This window comes from Halichoeres trimaculatus, unplaced genomic scaffold (assembly GCF_033239565.1).
Source record: "Halichoeres trimaculatus isolate MK-OKI-2021-1 unplaced genomic scaffold, fHalTri1.1 fHalTri1_scaffold_13, whole genome shotgun sequence".
In the NCBI taxonomy this organism is placed as follows: Eukaryota; Metazoa; Chordata; class Actinopteri; order Labriformes; family Labridae; genus Halichoeres; species Halichoeres trimaculatus.
This window is the reverse complement of record NW_027437191.1, coordinates 20,946,502-20,966,158: the sequence shown is the minus strand read 5'-3', so window position 1 is coordinate 20,966,158 and position 19,657 is coordinate 20,946,502. Positions and strand designations below refer to the sequence as shown.

General features: G+C 39.3%; 2 protein-coding genes and 1 long non-coding RNA gene across 3 annotated transcripts; 1 reads left to right on the top strand and 2 right to left on the bottom strand.

The window, feature by feature from the left end:
* Positions 1-173: 173 nt before the first annotated feature.
* Positions 174-11,629, bottom strand: LOC141801761 (acetyl-coenzyme A synthetase 2-like, mitochondrial). Its single transcript, XM_074685008.1, has 14 exons — positions 10,998-11,629; positions 10,145-10,241; positions 9,875-10,074; positions 9,219-9,394; positions 8,598-8,750; positions 8,337-8,484; positions 6,092-6,229; positions 5,358-5,450; positions 1,585-1,697; positions 1,025-1,151; positions 788-915; positions 622-685; positions 427-548; positions 174-344 (listed from the first exon to the last, which is right to left on the bottom strand). Exons 1-14 carry the CDS (start codon positions 11,311-11,313, stop codon positions 174-176), a joined length of 2,046 nt encoding a protein of 681 aa, XP_074541109.1. The 5' UTR covers positions 11,314-11,629.
* Positions 11,172-17,039, top strand: LOC141801764 (uncharacterized). The gene is made up of 4 exons (XR_012599434.1): positions 11,172-11,287; positions 13,573-13,714; positions 14,148-14,425; positions 16,930-17,039. It is a non-coding gene; the product is annotated as an uncharacterized LOC141801764 (long non-coding RNA).
* LOC141801763 (visual system homeobox 2-like) lies at positions 12,710-17,974 on the bottom strand. The gene is made up of 5 exons (XM_074685011.1): positions 17,490-17,974; positions 16,892-16,982; positions 16,201-16,324; positions 14,231-14,411; positions 12,710-13,676 (listed from the first exon to the last, which is right to left on the bottom strand). Exons 1-5 carry the CDS (start codon positions 17,917-17,919, stop codon positions 13,333-13,335), a joined length of 1,170 nt encoding a protein of 389 aa, XP_074541112.1. The 5' UTR covers positions 17,920-17,974; the 3' UTR covers positions 12,710-13,332.
* Between the last annotated feature and the right edge of the window lie 1,683 nt (positions 17,975-19,657).

Here is a 19,657-nt window from a genome sequence, read left to right as displayed (position 1 = left end):
CATGTTAACTTCATTTTTCAAAAAAATCAATATGTACAATAAAATATACAATATTTGACTGGCAAAATATATTTTTGTACAATGGTAACAGTCTAGTATTAAAAAAAGAGTAATGAGTAAGTGTCCCACAGATGTTTCTGATCAGATGAAAGGGTTTTTAAAAGTTATTTTCTTCAAGCTTGTTTGCCACAGAGCTCATGGTGACCCTGAATGATCTCCTGAACAGCTGCAGGATCATCCAGCGTGCTGAGGTCGCCCAACCCGTTCATGTCCTGCTCCACCACTTTACGCAGCACTCTGCGCATTATCTTTCCTGAGCGCGTCTTCGGCAGGCGCTGCACAAACTATGAGGAAAACAGAAGTCAGATTACTATTTTCACGTCAGCGTTTTAAAATCCTATCCTTGACTCAGAGAGACAGGAGTACCTGGATGTAGTCAGGACAGGCGTACTTAGCGATCCTGTTAGACACCATGTCATTCAGCTGTTTGGGCAGGTCCTCTTCTTCAACATCAGCGACTTTTTTTAACACCACAAAGGCGTAAACACCTGACAACACAAGGAGAAACACTTTTATCTACTGTGCTGAAACCTCACTGAAAAAAAGGTAACCACTACTCACCTTCTCCTTTGATATCGTGTGAGTATCCTATGACTGCAGACTCAGCCACAGCAGAGCACTGATTCTGTAAAACCAACACAAATATGATCAGAAGTTTTTTAAAAAAGAAAGTTCTTCTCCTCAATGCTAGAAAAACAACATTATTTAAGTTATTTAATGATCGTACCACCACGTCCTCTATCTCTGCTGTCCCAATCCTGTGACCGCTCACATTGATGACATCATCCAGGCGGCCTGTAATCTGGTAATACCCCTCTTTAGAGCGATAGGCGCCATCACCAGTGAAAAAGTAACCTGTCAGAGAAACAAGAAATCAGCTTTTTAATTAGAGAAATCTATAGTTTAAAAAATGATGAGACAGAAACTGTAAAAACAGATTGTTCTTGAACTCATCATACGTTACCAGGATAAGGCTGGCAGTAGGTCTCGATGAATCTCTGGTGGTTGTTATGGATTGTTCGGGCCATGCCGGGCCAAGGCTGGGCGATGCACAGAGCTCCAGATGTGTGGTTGGATGTGAGCTCTTTACCCTGAGAAAAGTGAGGGGGAAAAGCTGGAGTATTTCACATTTTTGGGATCATTTTTGGCACAATACTTCTAGCAGATATTGGGAGTGAAGGTTAATACAGTCCATCAATTTTCCTCTAAAACCTCACAGGCACTGGTGGTGTTTTTGTATATCACAGACTTTAGTGTATGTTTTTGTCGAGAGAGTGGCGAGAGATCAGCTCAGAGAGCTGCACTCCAAATGTCTACACAATCTGTGCTCTCCAAAAGCAACAGCCGTAACACAAAGTCCTGTGACAGATTTTACTGGGGAATTTGGCAGAGCAGGACTGACGGGTGGGAGCGGGGTTGGTATCATAAGTGACACAGCTGGTGACTATTTCATAATCCTAATCTGACCCTCTCTGTGGGCAGTTCCCAGCCATTCAATAACACACACACACACACACACCATACCTCAGTGTCCATGAGAACGGGCTTGATGCCAAAGAAAGGTCTCATAGCCATGCCTGGGACGATCTCTGCGTCTGGCTCTGATGGCTTTGGAGTGATACAGATGCCGCCTGTCTCTGAGAACACAAAGCACAACAAGGTTGATTCTAAAAAGTGATCTGTGTCTGAATTTTAATCTCTGGCATTAAAGACAAATGCAGAAAAAAGCACTGCAAAGACACAAAAAAATGAAGAGATAACATGAATTTAAAAAATGTTGGAGCCAAATGTCCAAGCCTTTCCCATTGCTACAGATGTAGATTATGGAATTACAGCCATACTAAGTACATTAGATAAAATTAGGTCTGCGTGGACTTCAGAGACCCTGCTAATCTGACTGCTGGTGTTGCTGCTGCCACTAAAGGGACCCGGTCTAAAGTAGGACACAACAGATGATCCCACAATAGAATTAGCAACTGGCATCCTGTTTGAGTCAACTAAACCGTGAGACTTCTGGACAAAACCCTCCAAGACTGTTTCTATGAGCCTAATCTGAAAATTTTGAGACTTTTTTTTAAAAACGGCTCATTCTGTGCAGAATGTGTAACGAGCACATTGTTTTCACTTTCAGACACAGAAAAACAGCTGACCTTGCTTCTTGTTTCTCCAAACACAGTCACAAAAGTAATTCAACGAAAAAATATCTTCTCATTAATATCTCATTTTTCCCCATCCGGCAAATACAGAAGTTATGCTTTTAGCTGCTGAACATGAAAACATCAGAGCAGTACTGTTGAGTCAGAGTCGACAGGATGACCAGCTACTGTCAGCTCCGGAGCTGTGACAGAGGGTGTACGACACATCTGATGGAATTTAGTGAAAGTTTGTGGTGACTTTGGCGCCCCCTGTGGAGAATATGATCCCTCTTTATCTCGCTATAGGTTTTGCGTATGATGCATAGATGTAGTCTCCATGGAGTCATTTATTCGTTGCCCTTGTTTGGACAAGTTTAATTACTCGGTAAACAGCAAGCTAAAACCAATCCTTGTGTGCTGATGGAAAATAAGCTTTTCAGATGTTTTATGGAACCAGGCTGTAAACATGTTTATTTTTCCTGTAAAACTCTGCTTTTTTGGCCTGGTGTGTATGTGGTTTCTGGTGTTTGTGCATCCATCCTTAAGTGGAGTCATCCTCACAGATGTGCACTTATAAAATCCTCCACATTGGCTTGATAATTTTAGACCAGAGGTTGCTGCTTGGATTTGCACTGTTAATGTGCAAATATTGCTTTAAACCAAAAATAAATAGATAAATGTATTAAGAAAGAAAGAAACATTATGTTAACATTACCATATCAATCATCAAAAATACCTGCCATGGAAAATAACTTTTTTCTTTTTTTTGCTGACAAACTAATTGCTTTTTGAGTTCATTTGAATTAGGTTTATTTTTGGGACCAGCAAAAACTTCTCACTGTAGCATCTTATACAAGCATGAAAGTTAACATTGATACTGAAAATATGAACTAATATTGATATTTTTTTCCTTTGCTGCTGGTTAATGAGACAAAAACTCTATTTCCTGTCCTCCTGCAGCCTCTCACCTCTGTAGTCCTTTATGATCCAACACGGAGGCTGTTTGCCAACAGCAGATCAGAATTTTAATTTCTCCCTAAACCGGCTACTCTATTCCAGATCCACCAAATGGCGTGTATGAATAATGCCACTTAGTCCTAATTAAAAACCCTGGTCCAGGGAAATAACATAATGATATAATCCTTTTTAGTAGAGTAGGGTATTTGGGTCATATCTGTGTCTGTAATTCTTAGGCTCATGATGCTTTGATGCTAAATTGTTATTATTTGCATGTTAATTAACACATCTTTGCTCCAGCTGGTCATTACTCAATCTAATTATGAAGCACAGAGGATAAAAAACACAAATTCAGGCTCTCATCTACATGACACCAAATGGCATCATGAAATCTTTTAGTGGAGTAATGATTGGATATTTAGCAGTGACATCAGCAGTCATTGAAGGCTGAGGGACTGTTTTACTCCATGTTTCTGATGTCACACACAGTGCAAGTACTATGATTATACCATCGCTAATGTGTATTGACATATTTTCTACTGGCATCAAAGCGTAAATCTGAAAGTTTCCATTTCACACCGTTATCTCTCATTAAATTCATAATTCATCATTCGATGTGTTTTAAGAGGTCATGTCAGGCTAAGAACAGCACGTTCACTTATCTTAGTACACACTAATCATTCTCTGACGCAGCTTTTTTTTGGCAGCGTCTGTTGTCTTTTGACACACAAAAAGGAAACCAGGATAAAACTATTGCCACATTCACTTCTCTGCATCAGGATGATACATGCATTGACTGTTCTTCAATTTCAACTCTCAGTTTCAGTTCATGCCTGTGGTTGTTCTACTGCAAGAGGGAAAACATCTGGTTACATTATGAAGTCCAGAGCAGAAACAGAAACCCCCTTTGTTTAGAGCCAGTGTACACCACATCTACACACCAAAGCACTGACTGTACACTTGTCTATGCACATGCACACGACCATGTTGTTATGCAACACTGCTAATGTTAGAAGGAAGGACAGGGCAGGCTGCTCTTTTGGAGTGTGCTGACATGGCTCAGGAAAAGTTCTGGAGGGACTTTTGGTAACAGATTACTATAAAGCTAAGATGTTGAGAGATAAAGCAAAGTAACAATCGAGTTGGACACGTCAGGAGAAAGTTACACACACCAGTACACTAACTTTAATTTCATGTGCAGCACAAGCAAAACTACATAATCGTAAACACATGGATGAGTATAAACAGCTGATGTGTGGGCTAAAACCAAGAAGCAACATCCGGTTTAGAAAAATGAAGCCTATGTGGGAGCGCTAAAAGTTGCTGTTCCATGAGAATCTGCTTGAGACTGGCTGCAAAAGTCACGTACACATCCAGCCAAAAAATTCAGACTTTTAAACATATTTATAGCCTGGTTCAAAAATAGCTTGGGTCTGAAACACTGATCGCCATCGGTACACACTGTAAGGTGGGTGATTTCTCTTTTGTACCTCAGCGGTTTAGAAGATATTAGGATTGTTTGATTGTCCAATCAGAGACATAGCTCAGCTCATGTGACTGACGGGCGCCCTGTGGCTGTTCGAAAGGGAGCTCAAAGCCGGCGTCATAACCAATGTGGCTGCGCCCGCCAATTGGCTTCATTTCACGGTATCGGGAACAGACGGGTGATGTTACGGAGACTACTCCATGTTTTATACAGTCTATGGCTAAAACTGGCAGCTGGAGTAAATACTTTAAAAACATGCAAAATGCTGTTAAAAGCAGTAATAATGCAAAGGTTAATAGTATACTCAGTCATTGTCCTATAAGAAAAAAAAACAACTTTTAGAAAAAGTAACTGGGTTTGTAAAGATAACATATGCCATGGTTGTTTGTGTTACAAGTTAAAGCCACCATAAGGAACTTTTAGTTTGGGTCATGTTCGGCAGCCTCTGTAGACAAACTACTACCTCTTTTCAGAATTCATCTAGCACATGCATAACATGCTTTCGTTTAACTTGCATTCTCATCACTTATCAAAATCTTTTGTTGTGGAAAATGTAAAAATAGGACTGTTTAGTGTCTAGTTTAACTACCCATCAGCAGCTTCAGGCATAAAAATATAAAATGATATATTTTGTGGATTCTGGACTCATTTACATTCACACAGCAGCCTCACAAAGCAGCTAGCATGGCTGTTTAGCTGCTCAGTGTATTCACAGCTACCTGTTTGCCACCAGGTGTCCACCACAGGGCAGCGCCCGTCCCCGACCACTCTGTGATACCACTCCCACGCCTCAGTGTTGATGGGCTCACCCACTGTACACACAAACAAACATCGTAAAACCACAGCACAGTGAACTGTTCTTTATGTGAAGCTTTGTGTCTCAGGGGAACAGGTGTGTGCATGTGCAGTGTGAGTGTGTGTGTGATTCCCTGGCATGCTTGACTTTGCTATGGACCGTGTGGACCCCTCAGGGGTGTTTGAATTCTAGCCAAGCGTGACTTTGAACACACTTTACATGTGTGTGAGTGTGTGTGTCTGTGTGCTCAGAGGAAAGGAATTCTTAACTCTCACAATCTTTGTGTACACTGCCAAGTCTCCAAATTTTAAAAGTGTGTGTATATGAATCAATTGTATTGAACACACTGGATATTTACATGACAAGTTAGTCAGGATCTTATTCTTAGGATGTCTTTATAAACACTCATTTTTAAATCCTAAATAATTTCCAAAAAAATCAAATTGTTTAAATTTTGCTCATCAGTATCAGTCTAAACCCACCTATGAAGGAATTTGGAGGCATAATATCTTTTAAATAACTGGGTCAGAAAGCTAGTTCCATCTATCAGCTGTATCCTTGTCGTTGTAAGGCTTTGTAAAAACTGTCATTGTCACTTCTTGATGAGCTTTGTGGCGCATGTGTAATTAAAGTATGTAGGCATCTTATTTGGCATACCAGAGCCGAGCGTTTTAAGGGTGGAGCGGTCGTATTTTCGCACCCACTCATCTCCGTATTTTAGCAGGAGGCGGATCGCTGTGGGAGCCCCGTAAAACTGGTTAATCTTCAGTCTCTGAACCATCTCCCAGTATCGTCCTGTGAGCAACAAAAACATGACCTGATCAGCATCACAGCCGACATAGATTTATTTCCTCAAACAGAAAAAATCAAGAAAATTCAACAAGAGAATCAGAGAGCAGAGCTGAAGTTAAGTAGTTAGCAGATGCTGAAATCAGAGGTTTTACGTGTGCCAGTGTTTATCCCTGACAGTTTATCCTTGATAACAGCAAGGTGTGTGTGCTGTCATCTGTTTACTGGTGTCCTAAGTTTAGAAAGCATGACCAAGTCCAACAGTAAATAGTTATATATAGCTAAAAGCTCAAGCATGCAGAGGTCTTAACTGAAGGACACAAATTCTTAGAAGGTCCTGTTGACACAAAACATTCAACAAAGGCTTATTAAACAGTTATACAGACTGAAGCTGATAGTGATGCCTCTTTATGATCTGCTAAAGCAAAAGAAATACATCAGCAAAAAGATTGACTGTTTCTGTGTTGTGAGTTTTAATCACTGTTACCACATGGAGAGGTTCAGTTCAACCGATAGCTGAAATCAAGAGACTGCCAAAGGTTTCACAACTTACCAGATAACCCCACCCTACTTTCCTCTAAGTGAGCTCTTTTTTATTTCTGTTTCCATGCATAAACAGGCAGAGTCACAGAAGTAGGAAATCCAAACAGATACAATCAATTTGCCCAGTATTTTCAGATAAATGAACTTTCATCGACCTGTTCAATTGTACACCGTTGGTTATCATAGCTTGACTAACTTCCTAGAATATTCATCTCTCACAGATAAGACAATGAACCAAGCAGAGTGATAAATACACTGCAAAGTCCTCCTTACTCGCCCGTATAACTCACTCAATTTGTGCCGCCTAATTTGTGCAAGAACTTCTATCCACCTACGTTGAGTTTATTTCTAATTCACATGCGCAAATGACTTTGTCCACATTCAGTGCAAGGTTATAATAGTTAACTAAAACGAAACTAAAAAGGAAAACTAAAATTTTAAATACATTGCAATTAACTCAAACTAATAAAAACTAGAAAAGAAAACAAAAACGATAAGTAAACTAAAACTGTATCTTGTGTTCACAAAACTAACTGAAACTAACCAAAATTAAAGACAAAATTCCCTTAGTTACAGTTTTTGACAATATTAAAAGCCTTTAGGATTTAAATTAATCTGACACATTTTCCCAACCAATTTTACGACAGTTTTCGGCAGTTGTCAGTGCCGTACGGCACCATCACAGCGACGTACTGGGACGTGCTTGTTTACTGCAATGACTGACTGTGCGCTGTGCTGCGACGAAACGCAGAGGAGCAATGAATCAGAGCATCTGTAATAGTTTAATTTCATGTGAGTCTGACTTAATTGTTACAGAGTCCAAGTTTCTAATTATTGAAGCTCATATTATATTGTTTTATAAAATTTATGTTTTTATTATTTTTATTTAATTTATGTAAACATTATTTTATAAAATTTATGTTTAAATTTTTGATATTAAGTTTATATTATTTTCATGTGTTAAAGGCAGCAGCCAACAGTTCAATATCAACATTGACTGAGCAGTGAGCACTATGTTGAACTGGAAAATAAACTGTATTACAAAATATTTACTCTGACCTTTTTGAATCCTGCACCCGGTTAAAAAGGTATGAAAAAAACTAAAACTAAACCAAAACTAAACTAAAACTAAGCCTTGTTGCAAAAATTAAAACTAAATAAAAACTAGAATGCACGCTCCAAAACTAATTAAAACTAAACTGTAATGGGAAAAAAATGTCAAAACTAACTAAAACTAAAGTATAATGGAAAACAAATGTCAAAACTAACTAAAACTAAAGTATAATGGAAAAAAAATGTCAAAACTAACTAAAACTAAACTATAATGGCAAACCCAAAACTATTTTAACCTTGATTCAGTGTGAACACAACATTACACATTGAACAGATAGGATTAGCAAAGAGATAATAAGAGGTATCACTTTGTCCACCAAGCCAAAATGAACTTAAACTGAAAAGTCCTCATGAGTTTTGAAATGAAAGAAACACATCCGTTTTTTTTTGTTTGTTTTTTTACATAACAGCTCATTTGGAAAGTCTGGGTCCATGATAAATGTGCTGGTGTTGGTACCTGGATTGGGGTAAATAGGAGTGCTTTCAAACAGGACAGTGGTTCCCCCGTTAGCCAGAGGCCCATAAACGCTGTAACTGTGTCCAGTTATCCACCCGATGTCTGCCACGCAGCCAAACACGTCACCATCATGGTAGCTGAAGACATACTGGTGACAGTGGAGAGGATTAAATGTTAATTTTCAAACTATTTTCAGACAGCAAGATTCAACTTATTACTATTCTTTCACAGAAAAGCTCCTGTGAGCTGCCTAAAGTTTACCCGGTGTGTGAGTGCAGCGTACAGCAGGTATCCAGCCTGAGTGTGGACAAGTCCTTTGGGCTTCCCTGTGCTGCCCGATGTGTAGAGTAAAAACAAGACGTCCTCACTGTTCATGATGGCTGGCTCACAAACCACGTTTTCCTTCATCATTTCCTGTACAACACAGTGAGTTTTCATTATTAAAAATCCATTGATGTAACAGCAGCATAGCAATGGAAAATCTATTATTAGTTATTGTTTCTTGTTGAACAGAATGGATGTACGATGAGTGATATAATTTTTTAAAGTTGCTAAAAGGACTTCTTAAAAGGCCAACATGATAAGCATTCGTGCCTCAAAGATTGAGTTAACAAAAGGAGTCCATGAAGTCTGTTTAAAGCTTTCATTCCTCAGCAGATGAGGTTTGCCAAGTTGGCACAGAGGAGCACATTTTCTCTCCTGCAAAGGAACTCTGTGATACGACCAAACAGCTACAAAAACACCAGTCATGAGACCGCGCCACTGACCACTGAGTCCACTGTCCTGAACACAGCTCTGCCTGGAGGATGAGTTCATCGCTTAGTTTGATAATCACAACATGAACCAACAAAGTTAAATTTGTTATTCTCTGTTTCTACTCACCTCCTCCATGACGACATCTCTGTCTGTCATTGTGACCGGATTCTCTGTTCTCATAGCAACAAACACCTGTTGCACTGTCGGGCAGTTCTTGACAGCCTTATCCACCGTCCTCTTCAGCTCAATGATCTTCCCTCCTCTGACGCCCTGGTTGACTGTGATGATGGTGCTTGACTTGGCTGAAAGTGTTTACAAAAATCAGACTGCAGAGGTGAGTTCTTGTTTATTTTGTCACTTTCAGTCATGCATTTGAACTTTATTTCAAATCTAAAACTTATATATAAGATATTACGGTGTAATCCTTGTTTGGACATTAAGCCCCAAAGTCTGACAGACATTGAAAATAAGAAGACACGTTTTGAAAAGAGATGTCAAAATAGTTGATCCAGAGAATCAGATAGATCAATTATATATTAAAACTGAAGAACACACAAATTGGCCATGTACAGTTTGAAAGAGGTCCCTAAAAGAGCTCAACCGATAGAAACTGAGTGAACATGCGGTTTGCCTTTCTGAAAGAGGTATTTGAACAGATATGCTGATTTCAAATAAAGGTTTACTTTTAATGCTACTCTTTAATCCTCTGGCATTGAAATATATATAAAAGTGTAATCATAAAAAATAAATAGTAGTTTTATTTACATTAAATTACTTCTCACCATCTCTGATTCGCTCTGCGAGGGCCTCTGCGCTGAACCCTGCAAACACAACATTGTGAGCAGCACCAATACGAGCACAGGCCAACATGGACGCCACAGCCAGCGGGCAAGGAGGCATGTAGATGGTGACACAGTCGCCTTTCTTCACACCGTACCGTCTCAACAGGTTTCCCACTCGACATGTCATCTCCAGCAACTGACTGTGAAAGGAACTTCATTGAGTTTATTTCACTAAAAGACAGTGGAGGATGACTTCAAAACGACACTGACCTGTAGGTGATCTTGACCTCTGAACCAGGTTCATCTCTCTCCCAGATCAGAGCCACCCTCTCAGGACAGGTGTGCATGTGACGGTCCAGGCAGTTCACTTGATGTGGAAACAGTAAAGTAGACTTATTTCCATACCTTTAACAGTACCACAATCTGATATTACCAGAATTAGCATCATCCCAGTCAATGCACTAATTCAACATCAAATTCATTTACACACCCCAAAATTATCTTGTTTTGGGGTAAATTGTCAACTTAAGATACTAAAACACAGACACTCCACTGTGAGCATGAGTGAAATATCTACAACTGATCATTTTCAACAAATAATTTGCATTTTTCCCCTCTTCAAATCACACTATTATCCAAGGAATACTTCCCCGATACATAAGGTATTAAGAAACTTAACTTAAACTTATCTGAACACACCACAGTCCTCTGGACTCTTATTCACTTTCCTATAAAATGATTATATTCAATGTATCATTGTTTTGTGCATTTCTTAAAGTAAACAAGTATTCATTTTCCTTTTCTTGTAGAGCTATAGTTTATTTACTGTGTATTTATTTAGCTGTTACAATATTTGTTGGGAAACCAGCAGCTGTAACAGCAGACTTTCCCAGCTTGGGGTAATCTAAGTGCAACAACTTCCCAGCATGGTGCGTTCAAGTTCAGGGTCGTCCTCAGACACACTTTGCATGAAGATGCCTTAGCTGTGTGGGGACATGTTTTCTCTTAAAGTTCCTCTAAAGACAGCGTATAACTGTGTACTTCCTTCGTTTATGACTTGAGTATGTGTATTCTTACAACCAGCTGCATCTCTTTAAACCGTGTTACTCTCATGTTATCTCACCAGACACATTTAGCTTCCCTCCCTCAAACCACTTGATCCTCCCTTGGCTCAGGTCGCAGTCCTGCACCGTGTTGAAAGGTTTGATCCAGCTCAGCCTCTGGCGTCCCACAGCGGCCCAGAAGCTCTCACTGTCGGAGACCGAGAAGTCCTGCAGAGCTGTGCGGTCTGACACGCCTTCGAAGCCCGCAGCCTCCGGCATGATCGCCGCTACGTTACATCGCCTCCGACCCCAAACATGGAGATAAGACTGGAGGACCCGACGGTTGAAGAAAGTCACGACGCATTTTGAGGTACACCCGCCAGGCAGCCACATCATGAGTGTGACAAGGTACAGTTTTAACGGAAATTATATTGGTAAAGCATTTCCACGGAGAAAAAAATACAAGAATGATGCAATTTCAAAGTTACCCCGTCTGACTTTATCGAAGAGGAGAAGTTGGAAACTCCGGAGAGGCAGGGCTGGAGGGGTGAGTCGTCACAGGGCGGTGCAAAACATTTCGACAATTCATATCTAGGCAAGACTGCAGCTGGAGTTAGATATCATTTCCCAGAAAGGGAAAAATGACTATTTGTTTCCCGAACAACACAACCACTGCGATTAACAGTTTTTCCTGGACTATTTTGAGGGGATTAAATACACGCTATCAAGTTTCACTTTCACTGTTAAAAGTTTCGAGTTTCATTTCTTTGGCGCCCCCTCTGTTGATAAATGGTAACTACAGGACTGTTTTGAGGTTGGAGAGCAAAATAAACTATAAATGAATAAATAAAAACTCTTCTTCCTTTTGTAATAATTACCCACTTAATTAATTGAACTCTTATTTTACCCAAAGGCTGCATTTTTTTTTTCAAAATAATTGCAAACATAAGGTCACCAGCTAGTAAACTTTCCAATGAACAAACACATTCAGACATTCTCCTTGCTAAAAATCCACAGTTTCATAAACAAGCTATGATGCAATAAAGTCCTGCTTCCCAGCAGAATTCAAACATTCTGTGTTTGAGGTTTTTCCTGAATTTCCCTTTGGGATAAATAAAGTATTTTTCATTCATTTCATTTCATTAAAACTCAGCTGTTAAGTGATTGGAATGGGAGCAATTAATGGACTACACTGTTCAAACATGGCTGAAAATTTACAGTGAATAACTGACAGAAAGGTTAAAATAAGCACAGTGTATACAGTGTTAAGTTTTTACATCTTTTAACAAAAAAAAAACTTTCCCAGTAAGTTACTGCTGGTATTATGACAAAATAATGTTAGGATTACAAAAATAAACTTATTAGACATAAGGTCACAGTGTACAAGTTTCTTTTTTTGCTGTAGAAAATGTAAACAAAAGGTGTTTTAAAAGCATTTAGTTAAAATGGGTTGATGCCCATCACCTGATAGATTTTGGTGTTTAAATTAACTGCAGGAAAAGTCAATCTTGATTTTTTTTTCTTGTTTCTAATTACAAAGCATCAGTATTTCAGTCAGTTTTAAAGAAAATAAAAAAATCTTCAGACAGGAGCTTTAAAAAAGTGAAACATCTCTTTACCATAAGATAGTTTAAATATCAGTCACTTTTAATGAGGCTACAGTTACATTTATACAGAGACATATAGTTAATATTAACTGTACATGATAATACAACTTCAACTCTAGGACTTTCCTCAGTATGTACATCACAAAGCTGCAGCAGCGGAGAAAGAAAAACAAAGGTTGAGGCTGGAAAAATATTTCACAAGGCTTTTCAGTTACACTGGTGAAAACTTCACGGAGGTAAGAGATCCAAGTTGTCTGTGGGAGAAAGTAGGGAGGACTCATTTCAGGGCATGTGAGGCCAGAAATGTGGAAGAAAACTGAATCTTAAATTTAAAACAGAAACTGAATTAAGAATGATAGCACAACTCACCCTCTTGTGCCCACTCTTTGAACAGTTTTTCATAAGACAGCCCATTCTTATATCTAAATTGGTTCACAACCTGGCTTTTTTGTTTTGCTGCCCCTTCAAAGAAATTTGTAACTTTGTTAGAAGTGCTCCATAAATAAAGTTTGTGTTTTCTTGTTCTTTTAAGTAAGCTGCTGTCAAAGCAAGAAAAAAATAGTAAGTTAAGTGTAAATCATTTGAGCAGAGACCTTTTTAGTCCCCTGATACATAAGCTCACATGAAAAACAATTTTGTTCCATATTTATTCCTCTGTGATCACATTATTTGATCAGCAAGTTTGATGAGTTCATTAAACGGCTCCACATGTGCCAAGCATCAATACAACACTTCACACGGGACGTCTGCCTCTGTCATACTCCTATCTGCAGGTTTTCTCTCAGTCTGTATCCTGCAGCACTCTCATTCAGTCCCTCTTCTTCACCTCTGCTGTGTCTCTTTCCATGTCCTTGTCTGCAGCCTCCTCTGTGTGTTCTCCCTGACTCTTCGTCCTGTCAGAAACCGTTCCCAGCATCTTGGCGCTGTGCTCCTGCGCCTTTGCTCGCAGAACAGCAATACTGTTCTCCCTCAGCTCCTCTTTGGAGAACTGTGAGTTAGAGTCTTTCATCTGCTCCTCTTTCTCTTCTTCCATCACTTTGTCCTCTAGTTTGTCCTGTACTGCTGCTGCTGCTGCTGCTGGTGGAGCAGGAGAAGAAGGTGTGAGGTTGCCGGGTTTCCCTGGAGAGGTTTCCACTGACTTCTTGTGCATACCTGAAGAGGGAGGAAAAATCATGATGGGAATCTGATGAGTAAATGTCCTTGTTTTGGTATTTTGAGGTGATATTTATAGAAAGCACCACTTCCACACAGGAAAAGAGTGTGTAAAAGGATGAAGATTAAAGCGATAAATGGATGGATAGGATCTCTTATTCAGTTAGTCACCTAATTGATTTAAACCAATCAATTGACAAGAGGCAAGAGGGAGATTTGGTCTAATCTGTCCTGATGAAGTAGGATTATCACTGTATTGACTGTGCCCTCTTTATTGACATGCTGACACTTTTATTGGCTCCAAACATTCGCCAGGTTCAGTTCCATCTCCTGATGCAAGAAATCACAAGAGTTCCCCTTTTAACCTACAATATAAGATTTATCATTATAGCTCATTTTTCTGCATTCACACTGCCATAGGAACCACATGTGTTACTGGTAACTTTAGCAATCAGATGTTTTCTTTTAAAGGTTCCCGGAGTGTCACATCAGCATGAGAGTGAAGCAGAAACAAGGACCTCCAAACAGAAGCAGCTAAAAGGAACACAGTTTACCTAGTAACCACGGGGCGTAGGACTCGGTGACGCCCTCCTTGGCTGACTTGAGGATGGATTCTGGCAGCGGGATGGAGTGGCGCACCATCGCTCCGTACAGGCCGTACTCTGCCATGACACTGCTGCGACCCCAACACTTCTCCCTCTTCCTCCACTTTGCTCGGCGGTTCTGAAACCACACCTGGAAACATGAAGGTCAGAGGAGAATTAGAATTACATCATAAATACAGTGTTTAACAAATTAATTGGACCAACACCCACTGTAGGGTGTTCTCCCCCGCTGCCCTAAATAAATAGTATGTTACTACCAGTTTTATTATTTTTTCAAAGTTTCTGTAATGGTTAAGTAAGCAGTATGTGCAAGCTCTTTAATAAAACAATATTTCTTATGCTGAAAAAAACATTTTGTGATTGATGAATTTTCAAATTAGGAAGAAATTAGTTTTTTAAAATTGCTTGATTACAGTTATTTACTAATATGCCTGAATAGAACAATTGCTAAATATGTTCAACATGTGTTGTAAAAGCATTTTTAATAGATTTAAGTTTTATCTTAATCTTAATCTTAATTCTATCTACCTATTCTACCAATTCTATCTATCTTTATTCTATCTATCTATCTATCTATCTATCTATCTATCTATCTATCTATCTATCTATCTATCTATCTATCTATCTATCTGAGTTTGTATTTAATAAAAATGACCTAAACTCTTTCAACTGTTTTATGATGTCACACAACTAGATTTATACCAGTGAAACAATGACATCTACTGGAGGCTTCCTCACAAACCTAAAAAGGTGATGATGGAGATAGATTTTAAATTTTCTACCCAAATGTCCAATTTTATTTTTTAATGCAAATACAGTAAAGGTGGGTATGGGACTTAATTAAATTTCCTAAAAAAATGAATTTGTTACACAAGTGTGCTTTATCACTGTTGTCTTCTGGCTCTATGTGTGCGTGTGTGTATGTGTGTGTGTGTGTGTCTGTGTGTCTGTGTGTGTGTGCACATTATTCTCCTTCTGGCTCCTTGACTGCTAAAATTGATTTCCAACAGGCCTGAAACTGTAATAGCCTCAGCCATCTCATGAATATGGATGAGGTGGAACACAGGGAAAAAATGAGCATCCTAAAATGTCCGAGGCAGGATTAGATTGTGTGTGTGTGTGTGTGTGTGTGTGTGTGTGTGTGTGTGTGTGTGTGTGTGTGTGTGTGTGTGTGTGTGTGTGTGTGTGTGTGTGTGTGTATTCCCCCCGATCTGGAATTAAAAACGATCAAAAGCCGAGCCTGGAAAGCTATTCAGGTAGATCTGATGATAACCTCCATCTCATAAAAAGATGAGTCTCGGATAAGCAATCATGCTTTCTGACAGCAACAGTGTGAATGTGCATGTGCATGGCTGTGTGTGTGTCTTCGCTTATGTGTGTGAAGTGCTTCCAGAGAGAGGTGACCCCTGGGGCAAGGAGGCTGATTGAAAAATAAGTTAATTTCAGGGACCGATCAATGGGAGACAGGCGCTCAAATATCACGGGAAATTAAAAGGCTCAGAGCAGCAGGCAGAGCTCTGTGCTCGGCCGCTGACCTGCACTCATTAATTTCTGTGTAGTTATCGTTTCATTTCAGGGCTGCAGAGCGACTCTATAGCAGGGAAAGAGGTGAGAAGTTCTCCTCAATTAACTAATTACTCTGAGAGGGTGAATTGGCTGCTAATGTGAGAGCAGAGAGCAGTGAGAGGATGAAGGAGCGCCTGACTGTCTGAATACTTTGTTTTAATGGCATACCTCATTATCTCATGTAACTTTAATTTCCAATGTGCTAAGATTGCAATATTTTTAAATTCAGAATATTTTACTTGAAATATTGCAGACAATGTCTGAATTTGTGTTTTTTTCTAAACAGGTTATTCCCCCCTCTCTTAAAGCATCCTGAATTTCAGAAACACACACACCACAGTACTCTAACACACCTGTATCCTGTCCTCTGGTAGCTCAGTTTTCATGGAGAGCATCTCGCGGGCGTAAACATCTGGATAGTGAGCTTCATTGAAAGCTTTTTCAAGTTCCTCCAGCTGATAGGAGGTGAAAATGGTTCTGCAGACAAAACAAAAAGCATTAAAAAAATATGAACAAAATAAATTCACATTTACAAATGGTTCAATTTTGGATCTGTGAAACTCAATCAATTAAGGTGAGAAAAAATGTTTCCTATATCAAATGTGAAAGCAAATTTCAAATGTGTAAAATTTTCATTTTTTTAAAATTTCAAATTAGACCATTCATATGATTTAAAATGGGTTACTAAGGGTATTAAAAACAGTGCATGTGATTTTTTTTCCTATAAAACTTTAGTATCTTACATTATTTTGAAGCAAAAAAAAGGCCTTCAGTGATCAGCATAAAAATATCTTAATGATACAAAATTAAACAGGGGATTTGGGCTACTATGGTATCAAATATAATTTCGTGTTATGAAACTTGCTCAAGTTATTACTGGGAATTAGCTTCATTTTCATTTTCATCCAAAGACATAATGTGCCTCCACATCCTTATCACAGGCCAAGCTGACATGAAGTACCAGAACGTTTAAAGTGTGTGTAAGAAAAAAGAAAAAAAGAAAAAAAAAACAAGAAAAAAAAAGAATAAGAATAATTCATTTACCTGTGTCTCCTCTTCTTCCTCTTTTTGCTCTGACTCAGGGAGGATTTGGAGAACTTCTGGTCACAGGAGGACGGACTCATGTCGTCTGAATCTGACACAGACACAGCATCAACAAGAACGAGTCAGGTACAAAAAGTATATAAGGGGGGATTTTTATCTACGAAAAAAAATTATATAACCGATTTAAATACAAACAGAAACAATAAAAAAAATTAAAACAGTCCCTAAAGTGTCACTGGTGGAGTGTAACTGCTTATAAAGAAGTGTTTATTAAGGATGCTTAAAATGATGACGTCCAGTGTGGCCTCCTTATCTTTTTCAGTTCAGTTGAATTGAATGAGTTTTTATGAACATTTAAAAAGGAAAAAAAAAACCTAATGCATTTTTTGAGGCTTTAAATTAAATACATTTTGCAGGCCGCTGGCACGCTTGAACTAGTTTATTTCTGCAGCATCATTTTTTGTACAAGATGACATACTTTCCCTTTCATTCAAATCCTGAGCCGCCGTCTAATTTTGTGCTAACTTTAGGATAATTACAAAACATAAACCAACATAGGTGGGCAGGTCTGCAGTGTGTGAATTATGGGGACACTCACCGGAGCTGTTGGAGTGCTGTGTTTCCATCTGTACCTCCATGTGCGCCGTCCTGTGCAGTGGTTGCAGGTGCACATTTTGCGCCTCTGACAGCACCTCCAGAAACGCGGGCTGGCTGTAAAACGAGTGTATTCCCTCCGGTCCGAGCAAACCCATCCCGACTCCAATCCCCCCATGTCCGAGGGACGACCTGGCCGCAAGCATGTGCGCCCTGTGAGGCAGAGCCTCCAGCGGTCGTCTCGGGGCCGCCGGCGGCTCCTTGTTGAGGCCGAGCAGCTCCTGGATTCCGAAGCCGGTCCTTCTGTGCACCGCTGGGGCCATCTTCCACCCCGGGACCGGCTGCTGGGACCCCGTGTGGTTAACACCAGTGTGTGAGGCTGTTTTCTGTTTGTTTTCAGAGTCTGAAAACACAATGCCCTCTTTTCCTGTCATGGCGGTAAGTTCCCACTTTTTCTTTTCCACTCCCTCCAAAAAGATAAACCAGAGTCCCGAGAGAAACACGCCTTGAGGTGATCTTTCTTTCTCTCGCTACCCGCCTCTCTGCGCCGCTTTTATCCGAGGGGCAGCAGGCGGCAGCCAATCAGAGGAGAGCACAGGCTACGCGCTCAAGTTTACATCAGCCCTGACTGCTTCATTAGAGCACACAGCACAGAGACTGTACCATGACACAAAAACATGAATATTTGACTTTATCAAAGAATTTAGCCTACTTTTTTAATTTTTTATTGTAAATTAATTTAATTTTCCAGTTTAGGAAATCAGAAGGCCCATCTGTTACCAACATTAACGTTATGATGATGTAGCTAGTAATTTTTTTCTTTTTTGTTTGTTTTTTGAAAGTTAGATAAAAAAAAAATGTGTTCAAAGAAAAATAATAACCCGGAACTTACACCACTCAATCCAGACTGATAAACCACTTTGAGCCGTTAAAAAGCATCTTTACGTTTGTTCAAAGAACATTAATTTTTACATTTCTGCGTGGGGCAAAATGAGGACTAAAATATTTGATCGAATTTGACAGTTTGCTGCTTTTTTTTTCTATACACAACACTTAGTCTGTGGAGCAGTTTAATTATTATCTTAATTTCAGATGACAAAAAAGTGAATGACGACATTTTCTCTTCTTTGAGGGTGACAAATGCTTTCTCCTTTCTAAAATACCGTTTTAGCGCAGGTAGATATGTTTACTTGACAACCATAAATTTTGCATTTTATGTGATTCTTATGTAAAAACATATGAAATTCAATTTTCTAAGTTACAGTATAACAACATTACTTATATCCAGCCTTTAGTATTTTTAAACCAATAAATGTTCACAATGCCAAGACGTTAAGGTAGCCTAGAAAAAAAAAAGTATAAAGATAAACACGAATAATAAAGACACTCCCTAACTCACATACATGAGTTTGTCTATTATTAATTATTGGCTCAACAAATTGATTGATCTGTTACTTTCGGCCCATTAAATTCTGATTTGAATATTCAAATGAGGTCTAAACGTGGTTTTAATGCCAGTGTGAACATCTGTTGATTGGTTATTAAGCCTGTTTTATTCTCTAACCGGTCACGTGATCGTGAGTATAATATCTGCTCGGGGTATTTGGGGCAAGACAGGGTAGGGTAGTAATTAAATATGATACAAACCAAGGAGTAAAGGCCAAAGCCTTAGTCAACACAAGAATTATTCACCTCTTGGTATATTTTCTCCGTTTTTCCTCTGTCGTCTGATCTGAGACTTTTTGGCGCATTAATTAGACTTAAAAGGTATATTCACAAGCATTAAGGACGTCAGGGGAAATCACCTCTTTCACACTCATTTATCTCGAACCTCAAATTCAAACCCACTCAGATGTGAAAATACTCCCATTTCCCCCCTCGGTTTGCACAAACCTAATCCTCTCTAATCAGCTATTATTCAATTATTGCGCCGTTTCACTCGATCGGGGATAATTTGCGGCACACTTTGGACATCTGGACGGATAATTGCGCAGGGGAAAGTGTATGGAGATGAGCGGACGCACGCGGTGGATGCGGAAAGATACGATCTTCTTCATCAATAGGACATGTGCGGATGAATAAAAGGGAAAGGTGTTCCAGTGGGACTACTTGGCAGCCGAGCGTCATGCTGTCAGTGACGGTCAAACCCATAACAGATTTAATGCTTGTGAT

What these genes read in the sequence shown, in the direction of transcription:
- LOC141801761 (XM_074685008.1), bottom strand. Translation starts at nt 11,313, where the DNA reads ATGATGTGGCTGCCTGGCGGGTGTACCTCAAAATGCGTCGTGACTTTC. An exon ending in CGCAGAGCGAATCAGAGATG is followed by an intron (nt 9,395 to 9,874) that starts GTGAGAAGTAAT and finishes AAACACTTTCAG; the next exon opens with CCAAGTCAAGCACCATCATC. An exon ending in CCTGTCCTGACTACATCCAG is followed by an intron (nt 345 to 426) that starts GTACTCCTGTCT and finishes TTTTCCTCATAG; the next exon opens with TTTGTGCAGCGCCTGCCGAA.
- LOC141801763 (XM_074685011.1), bottom strand. Translation starts at nt 17,919, where the DNA reads ATGACAGGAAAAGAGGGCATTGTGTTTTCAGACTCTGAAAACAAACAG. An exon ending in TACCAGAGGACAGGATACAG is followed by an intron (nt 14,412 to 16,200) that starts GTGTGTTAGAGT and finishes TCATGTTTCCAG; the next exon opens with GTGTGGTTTCAGAACCGCCG. An exon ending in CTACGCCCCGTGGTTACTAG is followed by an intron (nt 13,677 to 14,230) that starts GTAAACTGTGTT and finishes CTCCCTCTTCAG; the next exon opens with GTATGCACAAGAAGTCAGTG.